This window comes from Mauremys mutica, chromosome 8 (genome assembly GCF_020497125.1).
Source record: "Mauremys mutica isolate MM-2020 ecotype Southern chromosome 8, ASM2049712v1, whole genome shotgun sequence".
NCBI lineage: Eukaryota > Metazoa > Chordata > Testudines > Geoemydidae > Mauremys > Mauremys mutica.
This window is the reverse complement of record NC_059079.1, coordinates 91249189-91276309: the sequence shown is the minus strand read 5'-3', so window position 1 is coordinate 91276309 and position 27121 is coordinate 91249189. Positions and strand designations below refer to the sequence as shown.

Below are 27121 nucleotides of genomic sequence, written 5' to 3'. Positions count from 1 at the left end.
CTCAAGCTCTCACTGACCAATTCTCCTAGAAGTGCAGCACTATGGTAGGTACACACAGACATGCCATTTGTAGTCAGCATCCTGATTTAAGATCCAAGATGGAGCAACAGTGCAGAGAAAAGGCAGCAGTAAATTCCACTATCTCACTTATTATCTCAGGTGTCTGACTGAATCACAATGTACAGCTCAGGTTTTCAACTAAAGGTTACTTAGCTGTACACTTAAATTCATTTAGACACTGACAAATTCTCAGAATCCGTAACTCCTACACACTCCTCCATTAGATTCCCCTTAGTACCCATCTTGCTTTCTCAGTTAGAAACCTTATTCCATAGCATGCCCTATGCTTGGGATTGTCCTCTCTCTCCTGGTGCACCAAATGCTTCTTCTCTACATTCCTCAAGCCTGACCTTTATGGCAAGGCCTCTTATGGATACTGCACCACAGGAAAATCTCTGTGACTTTGAAATTGCACCCACGTATGTGCCTGTTTTAGACTGTGAGTTCTTTGGAGCATTGATCTTCTGTTTTCTAGCTTTGTATATCACTGATAATAATCCTGTGAACTCCTGCTCCCTTCAGAAAACCAAAAGAGGTAGACTCTTCACTAATGGCACAACAATACTTGCAAAAGCTCACTTTGTTATTTAGTCATTTCACGTTTTATTTAGAACATGAAACACTCTTAAAAGATAAAAACTGCATGTTTTTGCTGACAGAAATAAAGGCATGTTTCCTAAAGAAAATTGTAATGCAAAACTATTAAAACTGGGTGCTTTCTGAAGAGTCATTTTTTAAAGCAAAAAGGGAATAATCTGCAAATTACAATAAAATGTCTGCAGGAAGTAGCTATCTTAGACCTCCCCATCCTGAAGTTAGATTCCAGTATGGGTTCAGAGCACCCACTGAGGTCAATGGGGTGGCCCACATGAATCTGACAGCAGGATCAGTGCCATACGGATAACTTAAACATCCTAAATCTCCTGGGAATTAGCCACTAACAACTTGTTAGGACGGGTAGTTATTCTATAAAATTACCTGGCACTTGAACTGGCATTCAGTTATACTACCTGAGGGTGACTGTTATGCTACCCAAAATATTCCAAAGTTGCTTTGTGTATCAGAAAGTGCATTTTTGTGTTACTATTCATCTTTAAAATACAACCACAGATTTTTTAATTTTCTTAATGAAATATTGCCTGGGACCATGCCAATTAACCCCTTCCATGAAAAGACAAAAGAGTTTGCAGACCCTAATTCTGCAAACACTTACACCCATGAACAACTTAACACATGTGAGTAAGCCTATAGAATTCAGTGAGTTCAAAGGCACTTCCCAAATGCATAATCATTTACATCTTACACCTGAATACTGCAATCTGACAAAATCAATGGGGTTCCAGACAGGTTCAGAGGTCTGCCCATGCAGACCAAGTTGCAGAATCAGGGCCTTAGCTATTCACATATACCAACCAGTTTGTAAGAAACTGCTGGATTTTGTTTTAAGATTAATACTGTTCCAAAGTAGCCTATGGACTGTTTTTTAGGTAGGTGCACAAAGAGGTTTGAATTCTCAAAATCAAGTGGCGTATGAATTTGGAGTGGCCAAAAAAATTAAGATTTTTTTTGCTACTGTCAGAAACTTAACTATATGCAGTGGTGTTGTAGCGAAGTCAGTCCCAGGATATTTGAGAGACAAGGTGGTTGAGGTAATATCTTTTACTGGACCAACTTCTGGTGGAGAGAGAGAAGTTTTCTAGGTACACAGAGCTTTTCCTCAGGTCTGACCTGAGACATTGGTCCAATAAAATATATTATCTCACCCCACATGTCTATCTAGGATCCTTAACTGTCCCTAGTACCCTGTAATTTCACAACAGCTTGACCAATTTGTTTCAAACTTTCTAAGAGCTTGCCTACACACAAATTTTGTACTGCTATAACTCTATCCATCTAAAGGTGCTTACATCCATAGGGGGAGGGGAATAAGTTATACTCCAGTAAGGCACCCTCATACTAAAACCACAGGATTACACCATGTATAACTATTGGAGTAAACAAATCACTCGTGTAACAGACATCATTATAACAATGCAACACTGGTGTGTAGATCAGGACTAACACATGAACCTTCTGGCCCGAGACACAGCATGAGAATGTTGAGGTTAAAAGGAGTTGGGAGGGAATCAAAACTGGGGCCTGGTCTACACTAAAAAGTTAGGTCGAAGGAAGCCGCCTTAATTCGACCTGTTAATGTATATGTCTACACTACCGGGCCCTTTATGCCGACCTAAGTTGCCCCTAATGTCAACCCTGTGGAGAATTGCGACTTTTAGGTCTGTAATTGAGTGACCAGGGAGGTTGAAGTGTTCTCTGACTGGTTTCTGAATGTTATAATTCTTGACATCTGATTTGTGACCATTTATTCTTTTGCGTAGAGACTGTCTGGTTTGGCCAATGTACAGGGCAGAGAGGCATTACTGGCACATGATGGCATATATCACACTGGTAGATGTGCAGGTGAACGAGCCTCTGATGTTCTCTGTGTATATATATTTTCCTACTGTATCTTCCACTACATGCATCCAATGCAGTGGGTTTTAGCCCACAAAAGCTTATGCCCAAATAAATGTGTTAGTCTCTAAGATGCCACAAGTACTCCTAGAACAAAGTAAGTTACCAAGCAAAATAAAACAAAACACGCAAGTCTAAGCCTAATACAGTAGGAAACTGAATACAGGTAAATCTCACCCTCAGAGATATCCCAATAAGCTTCTTTCACAGACTAGACTCCTTCCTAGTCTGGGCCCAATGTTGTGGCTTATAGCCTGGGTCCAGCAATCACTCACAGCCTCCGTAGTTACAGACCTTTGTTCCAGTTTCTTTCAGGCATCTCTTTGGGATGGAGAGGCCATCTCTTGAGCCAACTGAAGACAAAATGGAGAGGCTTTCAGGACCTCTCATATTCACTCTCTTGTGGGCGGAAACCCCCTTGTTCTTCTATGCAAAATCACAGCAACAAAATGGAGTTTGTAGCCATCTGGGCAAGTCATATGTCCATGAATGATTCAGCTTTTAGCAGGCTGACGCCATTGTTTACATGGTAGTTTGAACATTCCTAGGAAATCTCAGATGTGGACTGGCATCTCCCAAAATCCATTGTCAGTTAAGTGTTTCTTGATTGGGCACTTACTCAGAATAGTCCTTCCTCAAGAAGCTGACCAAATGCTTCACTGATGCTAATAGAATTAAACACATTGAGATACAAGTGCATAGCCACTATTCATAACTTCAAATACAAAAATGATACCCCCATACACACAGCATAATCATAACCAGCAAATTACAACTTTTCCATAGACACCTTACTTGACCTTCTTTGTACAAGATTTGGTGCAACTATAGGACCTTGGTTGCAACAATGATCTATATGGTCACAGTTTATGTTAATAACATCACAGTTGGCTTTACGGGGACAGTGATACAAGCCAGGTGAAAGTTTGGGAAAGCACAGTCCAGACGAGCAGCTCACATTACTGTGACTCGTTATTGAAACAGCCTCGCAGATATACAGCACCCCTTGCTGTGCTCTTCTTATTGTCCTGGTGTCTGGCTGCTCAAAAATGGCTGCCATGCAATCTGCCTCAACTACCCACCCTGCAGAAAATTTTCCCTCTTTTTTTACAGATATTATGGAGCACACAACTATAACCATGGGGATGTTCTCTTCACTGAAGTCCAACTTTGTTAGTAAACTTCTCCAGTGCCCTTTTAAATGATCAAAGGCACATTCATCCACCATTCTGCACCGTTCCTTACTGCTGTCCAGAGGGCCAGTGTATGTCTTCATGAGCCATGGGAGCAAGGCTGAGTCCCTCAGGATAACTATAGACAGCTCAATGTCATCAGTGTTCATTTTGTCGTCTGGAAAGAAAGTCCCGGATTCCAGCTTTTTGAACGGACCCGAGTTCCTAAAGATGTGCGCATCATGAACCTTTCCTGATCATCCTAAGCTGATGTTGGTGAAATGTCCCTGTGATCCACCAGCACTTGCAATACCGTTGAAAAGTATTCCTTTTGGTTTATGTACTCTTTGGCAAGGTGGTCTGGTGCCAAAATAGGGATATGCATATCTATCGCCCCACCAGAATTAGGTAACCCCACTGCGGCAAAAACATCCACTATGTCCTGCACATTTCCCAGACTCAGTACCCTTTGTAACAGAAGTCGACTAATAGCCCTGCACACTTGGAGCACAGCAGTTCCCACAGTTGATTTACCTACTCCAAATTGATTCCCCACTGACTGGTAACTGTCTGGCGTTGTAAGCTACTCACTTCTCCACTGTCAGAGCAGCTCTCATTTTTGTGTTGCTGACCTGCAGGGCAGGGGGAAGCTCTGCACAAAGTTCCTGGAAGGTGGCCTTCCGCATTCAAAAGTTCTGCAGCCACTGCTCATCATCCCATACCTGCAAAACAATGCGGTCCCACCAGTCAGTGCTTGTTTCATGGGACCAGAAACGGTGCTCAACAGAGTGCAGCTGCTCTGTGACTGCCAGCAGCCACTGTGAATTGTTTTTTAAAATGGCTTGCAGCAGGGCTGCTTTCAGGACATTGCTATGTTCTGCACGGCGGACCCTACTTCAGCTCTGGAAATACTGCAGAGGAAGGAGCGAGGTGTTTGAGATGCTCACAGCAAGAGTGCACACAACTGAGCAGGCTTCATGCTTCTGAGGTTATGGCGTATGTGTGGCAGTTTTAAGGCGTAAAAACTATTGCGTTGTTTGCCATTGATATGAGGGAGGGCTCACAGTGCATCATGGGATGCCGACGCAATGTTCCCATTCTCCCCTGCGACAATGTTTTGGTCCCATGAGGCATTGCACAAACTTCCCCAAACACAAGGCAGCAAGTTGCATTTTGGGATAGCTACACACGATGCACTACTTTGTGCAACGATGCAGGCACTGCTAGTGAGGACACACTCCAGCGAGACAATAAGCATGATATGGCCATGCACAATCGACTTAATTCATTCAGCAGCTCAATGTCAACTTAATTTCATAGTGTAGACAAGCTCTGGGTCTTAGCCTTAACCATGGAGCCATAGTTTGGTGTCACGACCTTTCAGGGAGACCCTCACTTTAGGAGGTATGAGTGGATTTCCTCAAGTGCATTTGGACAGCTGTGGGGAAACGGATCATTGCTGCAGCAGCTGGGGAAATTCCTCACTGTGCACCCTACCGCTCCTTCCTCCCAGCCCAGGGTAGCAGAAGAGGCCGGAGAGCGGTGCCTGTGCCTCCTCCCCTAGCCACATGGCAGCAGCAGGCAGGGGCTCTCCCCAGCAGCTAGAGAGAAGAGCTGCACGTGGCCAGCGCTGTCTGATGAAACATCTGACGTGTATTACCGCAGCTGGGGAGGAGGGGGGTATGGCCCCGCGCCCCCTCTTCCCGGATCACTTGCTGGAGGCTTCCCCCAGCCACCCAGACAAGAAGCAGCCAGGCTGAGAGACTTGTTGCAGCGGCTGCAGTTTGCGCAAAGAGGGACGTTTGACAGGCTGCTCCGCTCTCGCGCTCCTTGTGCACCCCAGGCTCAGAGGGCGTTGAGGGTGCGCAAAGAGTGCAGGATCGGACCCTGGTTGAGAGATCAATGCATAAGAAGCCAAGTTCCTGCAACTCCAATGAGTGTACCCCAGGGCTTAATTTGGCCGAATAAATCTCTGCAAAGATGCAAAATAAAATACCAATGAGGGGGAGCACCTAAGAAAACGTATTTCACCGCTACTTAGTGCACGATCTGAATGTTTTCAATCAGCTCTCGCAATTGAAGTGTCTATTCAGTCCCGCAGTAAGAAAAGACACTGGAGATCCAAGTGACTTCACGGTGTGAGCGAGAGGGGGTGGGCGGGGGGCGGTGTTCCACCCCATTGCAGACAAGCCATTCAAAGTGATGATTCAAGAAAGCCAGCCAAGAAACCCAAAGTGAGAAAGGCAAAGATATGCGTGGTGGTGGGTAGATTTGGAAAAGTGGCAACGTGTGTTTGAAGTAGATTAAAGTTGCATTCTTGTTCCCAGCCCAGCAGCTGTGCGGGCCGGCGATCAGCTCCTTTCAGTGACTAGAGGATCTCTGGGGCTCCCTTCTCCTTTTTACAAAGCAATACATGGGAAGATTTAAAAAATCCAGATTTGTTTGCATGCCACCACCCAGCACCCATCCCCGGGCACCACTCGCAGGCTAGGAATCCTCCCGAGCTGTGCTCGCTGCCCGTCTCACCCAGCGAGCAAGCTAAGGTCTGTAGCGCACAGCGACGGGAGCTACACCCATGCAGGGAGTCAAGCTTTAAGGAACAAGCGGGGGAGGGGAGAGTTTTGTCATTTGGCAAAGATGATGTACCCCTTTCCAGCCTCTCACGTGGAAACCCCCCTCCCCTCTTCCTGGCTGGCTCCCCCCAACATTCTAATAATCATTACAAAGTGTAAATTCTCCTCCAGATGCCTGCTCAAGCAACGTGCTTTAAATGTTCAAAGCCTTTCTGAATACAAAAGGAAAGAATAGATGGAGGGGGTGTACTGGACCCCAGAATCCCCTCTTTTCTCAGTCTCCCGGTGCTGCTTCTGAAGCTGCAATGGCTGAGATCTTCCTTCCGAGACGCAAGATTTTAACTGGGTTGCAGTCTGTTCCTGTGTTTAAATGCTCCTGGTTGCTCATGATCATTATTGTGCAGTTTGCAACCTGCTGATGCAAGTTTCCTCACAATTTGTTCTACGGTGTGTAGTAGTTTAGAACGAGCTCCGCCCACTATGTGTGGTGTCACAGGGGGACAGGGCTCCTATTGGTCGGGCTGCTGGACAACACCTGCTCGACTCCTTCATTCAAGTGACACCAGAGCTTCCAGGGATATTTGAGGCACCATCCTTTCCCTTTCTGGCCACTTTGAGCACTTGCACGAGCCCTGATCACATGCTATCCAGCGAGCAGATTACAAGAAGAGCAGTAGCCTTCATTTATACACACTTTGAAAAGAAACAGAGGTGGGAAACCCACCAAGGTCTCCAGTGTGGGGTTGCAACCAGGACCATGTGTGCAGAGCTGTTAAGTAAATTAGTTACCCTGGCGTTGGTATTTGCAAGCTTTGATCCAGTTTTGGGCACAGAAGCCACCAATCCGCCGGAAGGTCCCCAAGAGAGAGCCCCTCAACAAAAAGGGCGTCTGTCTTTGCAAAATACAGGTATGTGATCTAAAAAGGGGGGAATGCTTGAAGAGGCTGGTCTGATTAAACTCAAATGCAAACAAACTGCATGTTAAATATTGGTCAGTAAGGAAGTAGTTATAGTGAAATGGTGTCTTTCTGTTGTATTTACAGAGTATTGGATAACTAGACGTGCATAATTACATATTTTTATGTGTGACTGTCAAACATAAATCATGAGGAAATAAGTGTTCACTTATAATTACCTTTAAAGCCCCAGCTAGCCAAGCACGTGCTGTCCTTTGAATCGCAGAGACAAGTAGCTCGCTGCATTTAATCTCTGCTAAACAATGATGAAATCCGTAGAGAGATCAATTTAGCAGCAACTGGAAAGTTATTCCACGTGATCATAAATGGTGAAGACGCGATTTTTGTTTAAGATTAGAGTTACTTGTGGCACCGAACCAGAAAAGTGCCATGGCCGTCCTTGCACATTGCAAATCAGTCCACTTCAATCCTTTTAATTTTAAATAATCCAACCAGTCTGGAGGCAAACAAGAAACTCCAGCAGGTCAGACGCAGGCGATTTCTAATCCAGGAGATGCTGTTTGAACAGAGGTTTAGATTTCGTCTGAAAGAGAAGGTTTCTCTATGCTAAATACACAGTTAAAACATCGGGGGGATGGGGGGAGAACGTGACTGAAAATTACTAGAGCTGCTGCCTACTTCTCTTGCGCAGAGAACCAAGTAATGATGCAATTGGCCATGGGGTTTCTCTTCTCATCCCTCCTCGTGTATTATCTGCCTAGTAGAAAGAACCGAGGCATGCACATTACTGGATCTTTTCCCAGGCATGGAAAGAGCGCGAGGGAGCTGTACACTTTTCTCTTTCTCTCTTACTTTTTTTTTTAACTGTCTCAATGCTGCAAGCCTTGTTTAAACACACACACGAGCCGGAATGCACGAATGCCCATTAGGGACTGCCACATGTGAATCACGGCACTGTGCAATTCTCAGCAAACTGGGAGCCAGGACATGTGATCTGAGAACCGTCTGCATCCAAATGCCAACAGAAGCACTACAGCTGGGCTTCCAGACCCAAAAAAACCAAGATGCAGTTATACAACGCTTGACAAAGAGACCCCTTTTCGTTTTGTGTGCCTCTGTATGTGCAGCTTTCCACGTGGGAATAACACAATGCCAGGTCACACTGATTAACTGATTTCCAACTCCCCTGGGTTTTGTAACTGCAAAGCCCCATGTGGCTTTTCCTGCCCTCCCCCGTCTTTTCGCTCCCCCCTGAGCATCTGATAGTCTTTCTTTTTACCTGAACACAAACTCCTAAGACATTGTCTGTCGTTATTACACGATATTTGCACATATTAATTTTCTTGTTGAGATATATTAAGAGACATTCCATTATCTCCTAACTCAGCACATTACATCAACACCTCTTTGCCCTAAGTTAATTAAAATTAAAACGAAAGTTGCTGTAAGGGATTTCAGATGGCAGCATGTCAAGGGGGAAGGCTGCAGATGTTTTAAAAGCAGGCTGCGGTTTAGAGAGGGATTAGGCTAGATCCCAAAAGTGAGCTTTAATTAAAGGTGCCACTAGTAAATGAGTACAACAAATTCTTAGCATCCTCAGTTCTGCTCTAAAAGCTGCCCCTATTTGACTTTATCCTTAAGCTTCTCAGCAACCACTTTCCTTTTGGCAGCATTTTTTTTTAAGGAAGGGCAAGGAGCTGCCTTGTTCAGATTTTGATTTGAAGGTGTCTGTCCAATGTTTGAAATAAAACATTACTTGCTTCAATATTGTACAAAAGTTTAGAAGGGAAAAATAACAGATTCAGTGTGAAGATGGCTGAAAGGTCTATTTGACTGTTGCATTCAAATAATCTGAATTTTTGGATAGTAAGGAGGGTGATGGGGAGAGGGCTCATGCAACAAGGGGCTCTGTCCCCCATTGAAAATTAGTGGGAGTTTTGCCATTGACTGCAAAGACAGCAGGATTGGGGTCTCCAATGGTCAGCAAACAGTGGTGTGTTAATCACCAGACACTGGTTCAGAGTACTAGACAAAACAAATGTTAGCCTGATCCTGCAGTTCTCACTCAGGCAAAATTTCCATTCAAGTTAATGAGGGACTTTGCAAGAGTAGGAATTGTATATCAGGCCCATCATATGCTCTGAAAGAATGAAACAACATTAGATATTTTCAAGTGACTATGGCTACGATGTAAGTGGAGTGAATTTGGCATTTACTTTTTGGATCTCATATTCATAACAAAATGCATAAAAGTGTTGGCCTAATTTCTGCAAAAAGTGGACATGCGGTGGGTACAGGAACTGTTGTCTCATGTGCTTTTCCTTTTGAACTGATGATCTTAGCAAAATAACTCTTCTCTCTCCTCTCACCCCCATTTATGAATATTTGTACAAATTAACCATAATCAATGGTCATTTTAGCTGAAATCCAGCACTGCCTGGTTAATGCTGGTGATGTGGGATGTGGAGTGTTTGAATGCTTTGAAAACAACTCTTGTGAGATCCGAGGCTTACATGAGATCTGCATGACTTTCCTACACAACGCTGGAAAATTTGATGCCCAGGTAATCAAAAAAAAAAAGGGGGGGGGGTGAAATGCCCAGAAGTATATGTTTAGAAGATGCTATATTTAATTTAATGACTTTTTTTAAATACATCTTTAAAATAAGGCTTTAATTAAGGACCAAATCTTCTCTTCCACATGCTCAACTCCCATTTCCTTAATTAAGAATTGGATGCATACAACCCCATTGACTTGAATGGTATTGCATCAGGCCCCAAGAACAGAATAACATAAGCATTGTGTTTAAGTTGTCTTATGCAACAGACATTCTGTTTCCTACCGAGCTGTACCCCCACCTAAGAATTTTTTTCTAGTGGACCTGTGATAACAAAAATGGAATGGTGATGATGCCATGAATGGATCCTGCAGTCCTCACTCAAGACAAAACTCCTGCTGCATTGATGAAGGACTGTAGGATTGATCCCATTGACACGAATGGGCATTCTGCCAATAGGTTGAAATACTGTAAGTTCTTAGAGGCACAGAGAGTATTGTGTATGTATCATTTTACTACTTAAGTGACATATGTATATATGATGCTGAAAATATCTCTATCAACTGAAGTATCACACTTTAGCATTCCCTATGCAAATCTGATCAAATTAATTCAAGTGAGTTGATGGATACACTTTTCAAAACCATCTAAGTGACTTAGGAGCCTAAGTCCCATTTTCAAAAGTCACTTAGGCATGTTTGAAAATTTTATCCAATGTGAGCTTGTTAAATTATTTTCAAGAACTACACACAACTAGCACAGGCATCTCCAAAAGCTGCTGTATTCAAATAGTCCTTTGGCTCGAACACTGACAATAAAATACATTCTTTAGGCAGTATGCGGTATTAAGTTTGTCTCCTTCATTTTCTCCCCAGACCATTTAGGCATCACTGAAGCATCCTGTTATTATGTCTCGTAAACCTACTCTCCCATTTCAGTGTGGAGAGAAGAGAACATTATGATGGGCCAGCGGCATTTGGCTTGACGCGTGCAGTTTACAGCATAACTTTACTGAAGTCACCCAGCTGTAGCCTAATGGCACTTTATACAGCATAGTAGAAAGCAGAGCTGTCTTGCAGATCCAGCTGTTCTATTTAGTTCGGCCCTGGGACCAGACCTAGCAGAAAAACAAATTCCTCTGTGCTGGAGATTTTAGGCTGAGATTTGCAAAGATACATAAAGGATCTGGATGTCCAGTAAAATTGATGGGAACTGTGTGTCCAGATCCTCTGGGCATCTTTGAAAATCTCAGCCTTAGTTTCCAGGCAGCTGCCAGAGAATGATAATTAGAGATTAATGTATTTTATACATTATATATTATCAACAAGCAAAAAGTTTATGGAAGTAAAGCCATGGGAAAACCAAACACATATGAAATTATTGCATAAAAGCCAGCAAATAATTGCGCTATTGGACATGTTCATATCTTTAAAGAGAACAGGGGCTATATTACATCCAGATTGTTTCTACTGCAATGCAAAGACACGGATCCGTTGGAACAAATTGTCCTCTAAAATATACATGTGTAATTCCCATTGACTTTAATTTCTTCTCTTCAGTTTCTTTTACTGGCCTTATCCCTACAGTATCTGAGCAAGTTTCAGAATCCTATCTGACATGACTAGTGTTTGTCACATGTGATTCTCTCTTTTCCTTAACCCACATTTTTCTCCAGTGGCAAAAATGTGAGACTGGGATTTTAAAACATTATTTCTTCTGTGTGTACAGTAGTTAGTTAAAGTCTACTGTGCTATGTGTGTTTGTTACTGAATGCAAGGTCAAAGAAGTGCATCTGGCACTTGGAATGGAAGGTAGTGATGTTTGACACAGTACTTTGATCAGTGGGGAGCATGTGTGTCTCGCTCTCAGATCTGTGTGAATCTGGTGTAACAATTGATCTCAGAGTTACAAGGGTGTAAATCTGGAATCAGTGAGAGCAAAAATCGCCCCATTGATCACCCATCAGCTAGGATAACCTGAGGCTAATAAAAACTGGGGCAACACGGGATCGCTACCACCCAGCTGTCACTCAACAAGGAGACGAAAGCTGAGCATAGTTGCCAAGAGAATTGTGACATACATATATAGAAGGACTAGCTATCATATCTAATGGTGGACAGAGGAAAGGATAGGGATGGGCATGCCTTGAATATTCCTCTGTAAAGCAATATGAGGAGAGCATGGAAGATGGTTCGGACATCGCCTAAATAGCCTTTATTGTCTTCAATTTGCTTGTGAAGGCTTCAAATTGAAATGTCTTCCCTCCAGCAGACACAAACATAAAGATGTTATTGTGGGTGGCTTATGAGAGTGGGCTGGTAGCATTGATTTGGAGAGTCTTTTATTGTGAGGATAGGAGAGGGAAACAGGAAACACTGAAGCCAGTGGTTTCCTTAAGGGGACAGGGAGTCCTTCTATAAGAGCTATGTGAACTTTGCAAACTGATAAGGAAAGGCAGTTTTGGTGTGACTGACGGTGAATATGCCCTTTGTGGTCCTGGAGACTCAAAACACATTTGTTCACTCTCATCAGTGATGTAAGCCCAATGTAGTCCATGGTGACAGACCAGGAATGAATTTAGTTCATTAAGTGGGGCTCTCTGTTGTTTAGAAATGAAGCTGCTTCTTTCTCTCCTAGACCAGCAAGGACAGGGGCCGTGGTAGAGGCAGGGCACTCAGTGCTGGGAGGAGGTAATGAAAGCATCACATAACCATGGAGAAAACCAGACACAACCAGCCTAGGAACAGCATCCAGCCCTTCTAGAATGGCAGGACAGGACAACCTGACATGGCCTTTAGGAGCAAAGAAATAAAACGGGGGGAGACATTAACAAATAGCCTTAGCAGTCTATTAACCCTTGACTCTGTCATGTGCAGGAGTGGCTAGTTGAGCATAAATCACCCAATGTGCTTAACGGACACAAATACAGAACTACTCCGTTTCTTATCTTCTCAGGGAAAATCCTTCATTAAAGATGCTCTGAAATGTAAGGCTCACGCCCTGCGACACAAATTCAGCTGCATCAGTCGCAAGTGCCCTGCCATTAAAGACATGGTGTTCCAGTTACAGCGGGAGTGCTACCTGAAACATGACCTCTGCTCTGCCGCCAAGGAGAATGTCCAAGTCATTGTGGATATGATTCACTTCAAAGATCTGCTGCAGCACGAGTAAGTATGAGTGTGCAAGGAGCCTGGTATTGTAGTGAGGGCGAGGGAAGAATTTCACCTAAAAAGACATGTCATCTACTGGGTTGTATAGTCATTCTCCCAGGAGACAGGAAATCCTGAGTTCCATCCCATCTAATTGTGTCCTTGAGCAAGTCACTTAACTATTCTGCCTCAGTTTTCCATCTGTCAAATGGGATAGCTCTTTTCGTAGAGGTGCTGCAAAGACTAGTTGACATTTTACAAAATGGGAGGGGAACAAATGTGTTGAAGTTGGATCAATTTTTTTTTTTAGCTATGACATTTACTATTTGTTTCCAGAGGTACCCACAAGTGTGCCAAGCACTTTCCAAACAAAAAAGAAGGCCCAGTCCCTGCCCCAAAGATCTCGTATTCTAAAAGAGAAAACAAACTGACCGAAGAAAGAGAGAAAACATAAGTGAAGTGGTCAAGATGGTATTTACACTAGGTAATAATAGTTTGATGCCACAGTTCTATTTTGTAAAGAAATAGATTATCCCCAGGTATCTGCAGCTGTTACTGAAATAACAGATGTCATACTCTCCCCTCATCCAAACAACATAATCTTGCATGAAGATTAATTGCAGTCCATTTCTGATTTGCTTTATGAAATTCCCAAGTATTCATATTCCTAAAGCATCTTGTTGTTGCTGTTAGTCACAGAAACTGCCTAGACCAGTGGTCCCCAACCTTTTTGTGGCCAATAGCACATTCATGTTTTCAGAAGAGTGTGGCGGGCGCCAGCAATTTTTCAAGGCTTATTTGTATTTGTACATTAAATAATATGAAAAACATCATATTTTAATGTTACATAATATATGAATCGCTAAGATAAAAAGGGTAATTTTACATGTAAAAGGTATTAAATTAAATTATTCAGCAATTACTCTTTCACCTTACCATGTGAATTTGCTCTTTTTCATCTACCTGTAAGAAAAATTAAGGAGTTTTTACAAAATAAATATCATAAACAGTTTTCATCTTATTTATTTAAAAAAAGTAAAACATTGTTGAACTGCTGGTCCAAATATATTTATTATTCTTACTTTAACATAGAATGAAGCCCGCAGCCCCGGAGTTCTCTGTCCCCGGCAGGGGCGGGGCCGCGTCTTCTCTCCGGCTTCGAAGCTGGAGAGAAGGGCCCGGCGCCTGCCGGGGTCCGAGAACACTGGTGCCTGCAGCCCCAGAGAAGCCGGAGAGAAGCCGCAGCCCCGTGCCTGCCAGGGACAGAGAAAGCTGGTGCCCGCAACCTGCAGCTCTGGAGTACTCTGTCCCCAGCAGGCGTGGGACCCCAGCTTCTCTCCCCTGCTGGGCACTAGGCGGGCACACATAAATGCCTCGGCGGGCGCCATGGCACCCGCAGGCATTGCGTTGGGGACCACTGGCCTAGACCATCATGAAGAAAAGCCCCATACTCCTATTCTCATCAACCCCATATGTTTGCCAAGGAAATGTCTAAGGACACAATTGCATACAAAATGGAACATCAGAGTCTAGATTTTCAGTAGTTCCCCTCTTTTGGGAGTACAGTTTACACCTGCAGTGAATGGCCGGTATAAGTCTTATTAATAACACATCTAAACTACCCAAATTGCAGGAACAAATCAGGCACAAACTACTGTGGTTTGTGCCCACCCTTCATTTGCTGGTGCAAAAATGAGAGAATACTTTTCTGCAGATGGAAATTGCACCCAGAAACAGGGATGCTCAGCCACAGGCTGGCAGAAAAATTATCACTGGACATCTTCATACCATACCCCAATGATTTCTCATTCTCTATTGAATAATCAAACCCTCCAAACCCATAGACAATGACAGATAACACCCAGCTGTTCTATAGCACTTTTCATCAGAAGATCCCCAAGTGCTTTACCAAGGAGGTCAGTATCATTATCCCCATTTTACAGGTGGGGAAACTGAGGCACAGAGCAATGAAATGACCAGTTCAACTTTCAAGGTGTTAGTGTTGCATTCTTAGGCACCAAGGCCTTTGAAAATCCCAGCCTAATTCCCTTAGGTTCTGTTAAAATCCCACCCTTAAACTCCAGGTTACGCTTAAGGAGAGTGGAGCTGTGACACAAATTTACTCCATCGTTAATTACAGTTTCACAAAGTGAATAGGGCCCACTGAGAGCAACATTCCTTCCATGAGCATGGACCTTCCTGAAGCTAGGATCAACAGCATGGCTGGTGTCGTCGCGGTTGTTTTTTGCATTGCCATTTCTGGTCTCTATCCTCGTGGTAGAGGATGAGAGTGTTGTGGAGGCACAAGCATGCCGGGCTTCTTCTGGGACAGTGAGGGCAAGCAGTGCGTCACATTGCACACCATTATCGGCATTTCAGGAGCTGCATTAACAGGCTGTAAATTGGCGGATGCTTGTCTACAAGTAAAACTTTTTAGCTCTGTAGATGAAAGATGCAATAAGAACAGAGTGCTTTGCCAAGGTGAGTCCATGTTCCCCACTTTACAGAGTGGGTAAGACCAGAATTCTCAAAAGTGGCCTCAGTTTTTGGGTCCCCAACTCGGTACACCTCCTGCCTGGTCAGCTAAGCTCGTTTAGAGCTGTGAGTGCTCAGCGCCTCTGAAAATCAGGCCCTGCCTATCCCAAGTTGGGCTCTCAAAATAGAGGCCCCCAAAATCAGGATAAGTTTTGAGAATTTTGGACTTAGTGACTTGCCCAGAGGCAATCAGCAAGTGGGTGGCAAAGCTGGGAACAAACCCAGGTCTTTTGACTCCGTGTTTTGCTCAGGTCACTAGGACACAACTATCCTGTAGGCAGGATAGCAAGTAGGATGAGGAGAGCATGAAGTCGAGGAACGAGGAAGAGGCACTCCTCAGAGCTCTGGCAGACTATAAACACCTGTAAGGGGCACAACTAACAAAGGCTTCTAATTGTACCAGGAAAACTGCGCCACCATTTTTCAGGTGACTTTGTAGAGCCAAAGTCCAATTTTTTAATGGATGTCAGTAAAATTCTCACTGGCTCATTTGACAGGCATATTAAAGACCGTGTCCTGTTCCTTAGTTCCTGTTTCAAATAAAAGACAAAACTTTAGACCAGGAAACATTATTGACGCTCATTCTCACCACCTCCTCCGGTACTATTCCGAAATGAGCAGTCTTTTGTCATATTATTTTTACCATTTTCTCTTCACGTGTAAGCTAAACAGCACCTTGTGGGCCGTAAGGGCACTTCTTGGGGAGCAGGTTGGGGGAATGGAGGTTTGGATCTATTTTTTTATTATAATGGTGAAAATGGTAAGAACAGTTGCACTTCTGGGACCTGTTATGCTCCAAATAACTAAAAAAATCCCAACACCACTACCCCAGTCAAGAATCCAAAGATGGATTCCTTATTCCTTAAACTCCTTCCTTCAAAGAAGTTGCATCCCCAGACATTAGTGATTCCATACAAACTTCAGTTTAACAACAGAGTAAAATCCTGGTACTTTCATCCACTCTACTATCTTCGTTTGCTAGCTCTCCTTATCCCTCCCTGTCTATTTTGCCTATTTCAAGAGGATAGCTTCAGGTACAGGGCTCATCCGGCACCCCGCACTATGCACAACTGGTCTCCACCGAAGATGACATCAGCACCACTCTATGTGCCAGATTCAACCCTGGTGTAAATGGGCTGGGCACATCACTGAAATCAATGGAGCTGCCACTGCTTACACTACGGCTGAATTGGGACCCTTGAGAAAGCTAAAGTTGCAATTCAGGTGGTTCCTTTGACGAGAGACTTTTAACTGTATCACCCTTCTGGGCTCTCCCAGCCTGTCTGATAAGAGTCTGCTCTATTGGTGATACTGCCTTACCAGACGTGCTTCTGCAAGTGTTCTACTTGCTCTCTCTGATGCTTCGCTAAGTAAGCTGGGCGTCATCCATTCACTGGCCATGTTGTGTCATGTGAATGCAGCACCACAGGATGTGACTTAAATTAAAAATAGTCAGTCAGTAATTTTCCCAGTTGGCGGATGATTGCCAAGTGTGATCAGTATTCTGCCTGTGCTCTCAGGCTAGCCCAAAGGCGTTGAGTCACTTGCCATAGAGTGGCAATCCTCTTGCCATCTGCCTCAGTTGGGTGCGGGTGAAGATAGTTTCAATCCTCAGTGACCCCATTGGCAAAGAAATAGAACCAAATAAGTCTGGAGAAGACAACTCAATATGGTAACAAACTATGCTTTCAAGGTGGACTTCAAGTCTCCTAGCTACATAGAATTAAATCAGTGGCCTATTGATCCCGCTTCCAGCAGAGGCAGAAACTTGAAGCTTCAGATGAAGGCAAATGAAAGTGATAAAACCCAGTGAAACCCCTAGCCTGTTGCGCAGTGCTGTTCACCTGGGTGGGGAAATTCCTCCCTGACCTAGGCAGGTGATCAGTTTATGCCCTGAGGTGTGAGATTTGGTTACTGTTATGTACAATAATATGAGTATCTACTAGTGTTACAATTAAATAGCGTGACTTTGCAAGTCAATTTTCTGTAATTAGCTAGATATTTTAGGAACTCGATGGGCCACATGGGAAGGGAATTGGCTAATTTTAAGGTCCCTTATCTCAGCTGACGACTAAGAGGGAGGTGGTGGGAAGGAGACAGAAGGGTGGCCATGCTGAAACATGCACAGTCACAGAGCATTAGGTCAGTGGCAGATGTGCTGACAGGGCTTTGGAGAAAACACTATTTAGGTGCTCACCACTGTAGTATCTAATGATATTAAAAACATCTCCTTAGCTCAGGGCAAGTTTGCATATTTCCTTTTTACGTGAATGGTGTGTCCAGTAGGCTTCACTATTCTTTTTCCTTGTAGGATATTTTCTTGCCACTACCAGTCCTTGAGAGGGTCCAGAGACCTTGCCCCTTCCCTCCCAGAAAACATAAGCAGGGTGATGCTCTGATAAATCGCCACTAGGTCAGTTAGGAGCCGCCCTTTTTCAGCCCCCCGCATCCCAGCTATTCTAGAGAGCCGAAGATTCTGCTTTCAGTCCCAGCTTTTTCTCTCCTGTGGTCCCAAGGAGTAAAGGCTGAGTCCCATATGGGCTCCCATATGACAGTAATTTGTAGAAGTGAATAAAGTTTGTAGAGGCCACATGTAGGACTGATTTAATATCTGTTAGAGAAGTATCAGGAAGCAATATCCTACCCTGACAAGGTTTGGATTCATTCGTGTAATAGGTGTTTTCTGGCTCTAACTGCTCTGAAATCACAATTTCACAATTAGCCTAAGGCTATGCCTACACTCCAAATTACTTGGGTATAACTTAGGTTGTGGACAGCGCTATGTTGGTGGGGGAGCTTTTCCCGCCGACATAGCTACAGCTTCTCCCAGAGGCAGGAATTATTAAGCCGATGGGAGAGCTCTCTCCTGTCAACATAGAGCATCTTCACCAGAAGAGCTACAGCAGTGCAGCTGCATCGGAGCTGCTGTAGTGTAGACACAGCCCGAGTAAATGCAGGACTGGAGGCAGTCCATCTCTGGGGCAGTTGGTGACAGTTCTGCCTCTGCTACGTATATGTTTTTTATTTTCAACTTAAAAATAAATCTTTGTGCTTGTGGCTGCCAAAAGCATCACCCCTCAAATCAATGCAACTCTCCAGCCCATATCAACTCGGGTGCAGGGGGGGACAGGAGGGAGAATAGGCACTGGGTACAAAATTCATCTTGACTCCTCAAATGGGTGAGCTGTTCCCAAGCATGCAACTGACTGATCAGACACCATATAATCATCCACTTTTTTGTGCTAAAATACATTAGCAGTATTGACTCCACACAAGCAGCAGCCCAGGTCTCCTGATTCCTACCCCCTTGTTCTGTCCACTAGACAATTCAACAGTCTGCATCTGTTGCCCATCGTAACCCAACTAGCCATGTCTCTGTAGAAGCCATGCCTAATGCAGCTTTCAGGTGTAGGGGGACGGGACATTATTGTTCACTTGGTGAAGATGCTGCCAAAGGACTCAAGTCTCAGTTGTAGTAACATATAGGATATAAAACATGGCTGCCAGATGAGGGAACTCCTGTACTGCATTTGTCTTCTATAGCATCTGGCCACTAGCTGACAAGTACAGCCAGCCCCAAGCAGATGCTCTGGAGTAAGCAAGAGGAGAATGAGGAACAGTGATCTCATACCCACTTGCTGATGTGTAACCTACTTGCATCTTGCAACACGATTCTCTTTTAACTTCCCTTCTGCTGTTTGATTTACTTCCAGGCCATATGTCGACCTGGTGAACATCCTGCTGACATGCGGGGACGAAGTGAAAAAGGCTATCACCAGAAGCATCCAGACCCAGTGTGAACAGAACTGGGGAAGCCTATGCTCCATCCTGAGCTTCTGCACCTCAGTCGTGCACAGCGACTCCACACTGGGTCCTGAGAGGAAGCCAGGTGAAGCCACCAAAGCCTCTACCAGCCGTGGGGACATACTAGTCCACCCCGAGTCTGACCACAGGGAGAGCTCACGAGCTGCCAAGGGAGAGAGAGGTGGCAGGGCTCACTTGAACACCCACCCCCGGGTTAAAGCTGGAGCTCACAGCCCCAAAGGGGCACACGGGATCATTGAGCGGGCAGAAGAACTGTCCGATTTCTCTGACATCCGAAGGTGAAAGGAGGCACCGACTCAACCCTCCCCCTCCACCAAAACTTCCTCCATTGAGTCCATCTTCTTAGCTATGGACATTCCAAAACCTTTACCATTCAGAGGGGTGATGTCAAGCACAGGGCATTGTGGTATATGTGGACTTCAGTGATAGTGTATAGATTAGTAGAGGGAGAGCAGTGGTTCTGGGTTATTGATTGTCTCCAGAGAATTGGACACTCATATAACCAATGGGTGAGAAAAATTTTACCACCCCCCCCCTTTTAAAAACAACAGAACAAGTGGATATTGTTTTCAATTTGCCTTTCTTTTGGTTGGGGAAAAGGGTGCGGGGAGGGATCAGCCAGCTTTTATTTTGGCCATTCACAGCTCACAGCTCCACTATGCTTAGGGGGCAGTCTCCAAGCAGATGGCAGAATTCCAAAGGGATCTTCTCTGCCCATGGCTGTGACTGTAAGAGTTCAAAGTGGGCTGCTGTGACACTCTAATGAAATAAATGTCCAGTTTATTGCACGGGGAGATTGATGTTTTGAGCTATGTCATTTTCTCGTAAGTCCTGAGCCATTGTTCCTGTCTGGGTGACACTATCCGACTTAAATGCCCCCTTGTATGTATTTTAACCACTGCTTAACTTTACTTTATTTATCCAGTTACTCCAAGATGTCAGTGGCCTAAGTAGCCAGCTTTGTGACCTGCTTAGTATCAGAATGAGCACATTTTCCACAGACCTCCAAAGTCCCCAGGCATGTCCTCTTTCAGAACCTGTGGCTGTGCTCACAGAGGAGCATTTGCTGCAGCAGCCTCCCCACTTGTGAGCAACCCAAAATGTGGGGCTTAGGCACAAACAGTTGATGTGTGCTTAAGCTTTGGGGGCTTAGGGAGTATTGTGGAGGCCTGTTGAAGATCTATTCCTTCTATTGTCTTTGGAAGCAGCATTATGGAGTTTGCAGGGTTGTAGAGACCGAGTGTTCTAAATCTGGCCACAGGCCATGGTTTATCAAAGTGCCAAAAATGACTGTGGGATAGTGAGAGACAGTTAACTTTTTTTTTTTAAACTAGCACACTGGATAGTGACCTCCAAACCCTACAGAGTGAGAGTGAAATGCAGAGTGATAAGATGGTTTTGGAGAGCTTAATCTTCTTGAGTGATTTAAAGTTAGGGTGAGATGCTATGGTGCATCCTTTCTTATCCCCATATGCAAATATGACCCTCAAGTTGTACTGCTGCAACAACCTATCCTAGGATGTTATTCTTAAAACATTGGTTATCGTATCCAAAGGCAGAGAGGGGTGGGAACTTTAGTAACGTCTGTTGGGGAAGGATGAGCTTTCTTGCAAAACAGTATCACACCAAGGGTCTGAGCACTGGCCTTTTGCTTCAGGAGGCCTGGAGTCAAATCACCAATGGCGGGAAGGCAGTTTGGTACAGACTGAACTAACACAGGGAACTGACCTACATCTTTGTCACTTGGTGGGAGTGGAGGTGATTAGCACCACAAGGGATTTAGCTATAACTCCCACTGAGTCAAATTCTGCTTCTGGATATGTGTATGTGGCTTCCAGTATCTTCAGTGGGAGATTTGTGCATATATCCCTTAGCAGAATCTTGGGCATTACTCTTAATAGAAGACATGTGGGTAAATCTCCTTCGTTGGGAGGGAGCAAAGAACAACCATTAACCTGAAGAGTTACACTGTTATGCAGCCATCAACCTCTTGATCAAAAAAGATCCTGATCCTACTCCCATTGAAGTCTCTGACAAAACTCTCATCTGACCTCGGGGAATCTAGGATCAGGCTAAGAGCCCTTGAGGGATGGGCAAGTTCCTTCTAGTATATGGACAAGATGACTGATTCAGTCCTGGCAATGGTGGCCCGTGGCTCATACACACAGAAGGTGCAACTCAGAGTGACTGTAGTTCCCTAGCTAATGTCAATGCACATACACTGCTTCCAGTGGTGTGCTTTGAAGGACACCCTCCCTGCCCCAGAACAAAGTGTCTTGCTGCTGGTGATGCAATAGGAAAGTCTCTGGTCTCCCTCACTGTGAACTCCTCATGAGCATCCCACTGCCCCATGATGACGCATAGGCATAGTAAAGGACAAGCTCAAACCAAAAAGAGAACCAAACCATGACAGCAAAAAGGACTTGCTACCAAGTTAATATTCTTGCCTAACTCCATTAAGGTCTCTCTCTCTCTCATTAAAGGTCTAATTCATCTATGAGAACCAAACGTATAGCGATATATATACACTCTTGAATGTCTTAGTCAACATATCACCTCAGCATGCATACAATTTACTTTTATTCATTCATTCTGCATGAGGAAAAGTATATATTCCTCCATCTTGTTAATTCAATGACAATTTCTTTATTGTTTCAAGGGGGTAGGGGATTTTGTATATGGCATAACATTTTTTTCCTCTGTGTGTGAAGATTTTCTGTGTTCATCTACTGATTCCACATATGCTATTATTGTAAATATTTAACATTTCTATTTATTATAGTGTCTCCATTTAAAAACCAAACACTGCTGGCTATGGTAATTTAAACGTATGTCATGACCTGTGTTGTATATATTCATGCCACTAGTATGTTTTTGTTGTTGTTTAAAGCAACGTAAATGTAATTTTATACAGTTCCATAATGTTATTGACAGCACAAATCATTTATTTATTGTTAAACCTTCTTTCATGTCTAACAAGTAGGGTATGTTTACCTGAGAGTATGTTATCAAGACATCTACATAGCCTTAATTCTTTGTGAAATCAATTTAAAAAAAATCGACTGTCCCCTTAGAGACCCTATGATACGTTGATCAACAATCCTCCCGAACCTGCTGTTTGCGAAGGAGGTTTAACTTCAAAAACAAGGTCTGGATATTTCTCTTAAGCTTTGCATCTGGAAAAAAAAACCACCCATAAGAGAAACTGGGAAAAGTAAAATACTTACTGGAAAATACAGAAATAACCAATCACCCCACAAAAACACTGTCCTGTCTTTAAAAATGAAGTTCTGAAACATAATTAAAAAACTGTCCTTAAATTCCAGTTCTCTGGGAGAAAAACATACTAGTTCTATCTCATATAGAATTTACAGCCAAATAAGCTTGTAAACATTGCATATGGATTTAGGCAAAGCTCTGTATCTTTTCACACTGCTATTATTTTTCCTGAAACACTAATAAATGTTTTGAATAAGTCTTGCTGAGATTACGACTATTATTTTTTAAGTGTGGTTCTAGCTATGTTGGTAAGAGATAAGAAACCACGTTGAAGCTGGGCTTTTAAACAACATAGATACATTCAATGGGCTAGACCTGAGGTATGCCTGAGCTGCACTTGGCTTACCTGAGAAAGGAAGAGGGCAGTGATTTCCTGCTAGTCCTTTCCCCCAATCCTGAGGGCTAATTTGACCCTGGAGCAAGTTAGAACAGCCTCAGGGATGTTCTAGTTTGCACCAGCTGGAAGGGTACCCTAGGGCCATTTGCTATAACCACCTCCCTCCTACTCCCTGAACACATCCTTATGTCAGGGGAGCAGGAGCAGGTGAAGTAGACCTGACTGCAACAGCTGTGTGCAATCTGGGGATTCCCTATGCAAGCTAGGGACTCTACGGCTGGTTCTTTAAACCAGCTTTCTGGCCACTTTTACACCGTCAGAGTGGGGCCAGGAGCTGGGTTTTTGTTTTCTCTTTTGCAGTAGAGAAAGCCAAACAGCAGATCTTGACTCCATCATTGTATTATTTAAAAGGCCTGATTCTGGAGTCCTTAAACTAAGCTCCCATTGATTTCAGTGGGAGTTTTACCTAAGCAAGGGCTTCAGGGTTGTGTTATTTAGGTACATGTAATACCACTGTATAGATAAAAGAGTCCTGCTCAGTCTTAGTTCTGTTTTTAAACTGTTCGTCTTGAAGAGTGAGAAGCAGATATGGAGATGCATTGGTGCTCACAGATTCACCTTTCACCTCTGGAGCCTTGGGGTCAAATATTAGCTGCAATCAAATGGGCACATGAGGCTAGTTGAGTTTTATCCTAGTCCTCAGTAACTCAGATCACAAAACCATTCCCACAATTTGACATCACTGGCACTTTTTGCTCAACAGACTTAACTGATGGATGAAGCTCAATGGACCTGCAGGATGGATGCAGGTTAGCATTTAGTTATGTTGCCAGAGTCGTATAGAGGAACCCAAGACTGGTGCTGCAGTCAGGATTGAGGTGCATCGGCAGAGCTGGGTAGCAGGGTGTAGGGAAGCTGCCTGCATTGTCTCCAGTCCATTCTGCTTAGTTCTTCATTTTGTTGACTACTAAATTAACCCATGTATCTTACATATGGGATGCATTGCTTAAAGATGTGACAGTTGCTGAGGATTTGTATTCAGATGCAATCCCAATGTGAGTTGCTCTGTTACAGTCATTTCAGCAACAGTCTGAACTTGCAGCTGTAAATAAAATCTTAGAAATCTGCTGGTCCCTGAGCAAAGCAGAGCAGCTAAATCCCACGATTTAAAGCAAGCAAGCAAACCCCAGTTTGAATGGTCTCTATAGCTGAGATATGGAAAAAGCCAGGCTGGTGACTTGAACTGGAGACCAGGCCCGGAAACTATTTTTTTCCCTTCTTCAGCTCGGATTATTTATGCGGCAGGGGGTGGGGAAGGGGGAGAATTACGAAAGAGCAAACCCAGGCCCTAAGGCAGGAATTGTTTATGGCTGCTTGCATTAAAAGCACATTTTTAATGCTCCTTCTGCAAGGTTTAAAAATAACTAATCCAATTTAAGCCTTTGGATAAGATGGACTTCACAAGCTTAAATGTGATTTGCAGGAATCCATAATCTCTAATATTTCTTTGTTTAAGGTGCATTGCCACCTAGCAACAGCTTGTGCATAATCCTGCCACTGATTATCTTTAACCACTGTGCAAAGGGAAAGTGCATCTTGCCAGCAGTGCAATGACAGCGTATAGCAGGAAATGGCCCCATGCAAAGCTATGGTTTGCACCAGGAGGCTTATAGATAAGATGTAAAACCGAGATTCTGGCCACTCATGATCATTAAAGAGCTCACTGCATTCATTGCAAGAGTTGGGTCAGAGTCATGCCAAAATCCAGCTCAGGTAATTACGTTCTGCCAACTACCATTCTCCCTAAAATTTTAGCTAGTAAAGTTGTTTTCCATGTCCTGAAGCACAGTGCTATGGAATCTCATTCCACTCCCGGCGTGGCTACATGTCAGTGATGGGTGATGTGATCCTGGCATTTCCTGAGGGGGTCCAGTCTTATAAAACCCAGCAAAGCCTGCGTAACGAGGTGTTGTGCTGACATAAAATGTATAGAGACAAAGAGAAAGGGATCCAGATCTAAAATGAACTTCAGAGCAACCTCACCATGTAACTGGCCTATGGTCACTTACTACTATGAATGAGGGAGAGGGAGCAGTAGATTTAACCACCTTCTTCCCTCCTACATTGGTTGTAGCCCTTATAGATTTGCTCTGTATGCACTTCACTAGCTCCACCACAACACACCCACTTCCTACTCCCTTGCATTGAAGAGAGTCTGTGATGGTTTGCTGGGAGGTATGGACCATTCCTGCGTGAGCTCCTTGCAGCCTGACTTTCTAATGAGGCAGGATTACAGCCACTATAGCATCATGTGTGTCAGTCAAAACAAATAATTTATTCCAGGAATTTCATCTTATTTTTCCAGTTAATAAACTGCCTAGGCAAATCATAAACTTCTCACTTACATATTAATTTGTGAATGTCTTCAGCAAATAGTTTTGCAAGTAACTTGCAGTTTGCAATCGAATATACAACCAGAATTTATGCCACTCTAAATAGACATTACACAAGTCACATGATATTGTTCCTTTTCCCTGATTGGAGGACTTATAGAACCAAACAACACAGTGCAAATGATGAGTTCTATATTTGATTGGTAAATTTTCAATCCACTCTGTGGTGTTCAGCACATATTATAATTTTTACTATTTTTATTTATATTACACTACCACCTAGAGATCCAAATAAGATCAGTGTCCCATTGTGCTAGGTGCTGTACAAACACATAGCAAGAAACAGACCTTCCCCCAATGAATTTACAGTCTAAATAGAGAAGACGGATAAATAGGAAACCGAGATGAAGTGACTTGTACAAGGTGCCACAGCAGATCAGTGGCAGAGCCAGTCATAGAACCCGGCTCTTCTCACTCCTAGCCCAGTACCCTGTCCATTTCCAGGGACCATGCTGCCTAACCAACATTTGCGTTGGTGAATACTGGAACTGAAAAAAAGTCATGGTTTGGGAGTTTTCATGCTAGAAAAGCTCGAGTGCTCGAATATTAGCAGGAAGCAAATATAGTTGAACTGAAATTTGTTTTGAGTTCAAACACATAGCCAATTTTCCCAGCTTATTGTTGCATTGTAGTTTCCATTAGAATCATCTCATCTTCTGAGGGACTGGACTCAGCTTGTGCCCTCTCTTTTCATACTGCAGTTAGAAGGGAAAAACACATATTGTAGCTTAGGAGCAGCCCTTCCAGGAAAAAAATGAGAGTCCAGCTGGGTCTATCAAAGTATTTACAACAGGGGTGGGCAAACGTTTTGGCCCAAAGGCCACATCTGGGAGTAGAAATTGTACGGTGGGCCATAAATACTCACAACATTGGAGTTGGGTTGTGGGAAGGGGTGAGGGCTCTGGTTGGGGGTGCAGGATCTGGGGTGGAGCCAGAAATGAGGAGTTCAGGGTGCAGGAGGGGGCTCCAGGCTGGGGCAGGCCATGAGGTCCTGGGGGGGAGAGTGAGGGCTCCAGCTGGGGGTGTGGGCTCTGGGTGGGGCTGGGGATAAGGAGTTTGGGTTGTAAAAGGGTGCTCCAGGCTGGGATTAAGGGGTTTGGAAGGTGGGAGGGGGATCAAGGCTGGAGCAGGGGGCTGGGGTGCGGGAAGGGGTGCAGGCGCTGGCTGTGGGTGTGGGCTCTGGGGTGGGGCTGGGGATGAGGGGTTTGGGGTGCAGTAGGATGCTCCGGGCTGGGACCGAGGAGTTTGGAGGGTGGGAGGGGGATCACGGCTGGGGCAGTGGGTTGGGGTGTGGAGGGAGGCTCTGGGCAGCGCTTAGCTCAAGCTGCTCCTGGAAGCAGCGGTATGTCTCTTCTCCAGCTCCTATGTGGAGGCATGGCCAGGCAGCTCTGCACGCTGCCCCTTCCACAGACACCACCCCTGCAGCTCCCATTGGCTGGGAACTGTGGCCAATGGGAGCTGCAGAAGCGGCGCTTGAGGCAGAGGCAGCGTGCTAAGCGGAGCCCCCTGTCTGCCCCTAAGCGTCGGAGTCAGAGCGGGGCCATGCCTCTGCTTCCAGGAGCCACGTGGAGCAGCCCCCGACTTTGCTTCCTGGCTGGAGAGCCAGAGCATGGCAAGCCCCACACCCTGCTTCTCAGCGGGAGCTCGAGGACTGGATTAAAATGGCTGGTGGCTGCATCCAGCCCGCAGGCCATAGTTTGCCCACCCCTGATTTCCAAGGTATTTACATGGTATCTGCACTTGGCTGTTG

General features: G+C 44.4%; 1 protein-coding gene across 1 annotated transcript; it reads left to right on the top strand.

Moving 5' to 3' along the window:
- Positions 1 to 6904: 6904 nt before the first annotated feature.
- STC2 (stanniocalcin 2) lies at positions 6905 to 22733 on the top strand. Its single transcript, XM_045028955.1, has 4 exons — positions 6905 to 7227; positions 9657 to 9799; positions 12749 to 12960; positions 19191 to 22733. Exons 1-4 carry the CDS (start codon positions 6960 to 6962, stop codon positions 19582 to 19584), a joined length of 1017 nt encoding a protein of 338 aa, XP_044884890.1. The 5' UTR covers positions 6905 to 6959; the 3' UTR covers positions 19585 to 22733.
- The last annotated feature ends 4388 nt before the right edge of the window (positions 22734 to 27121 follow it).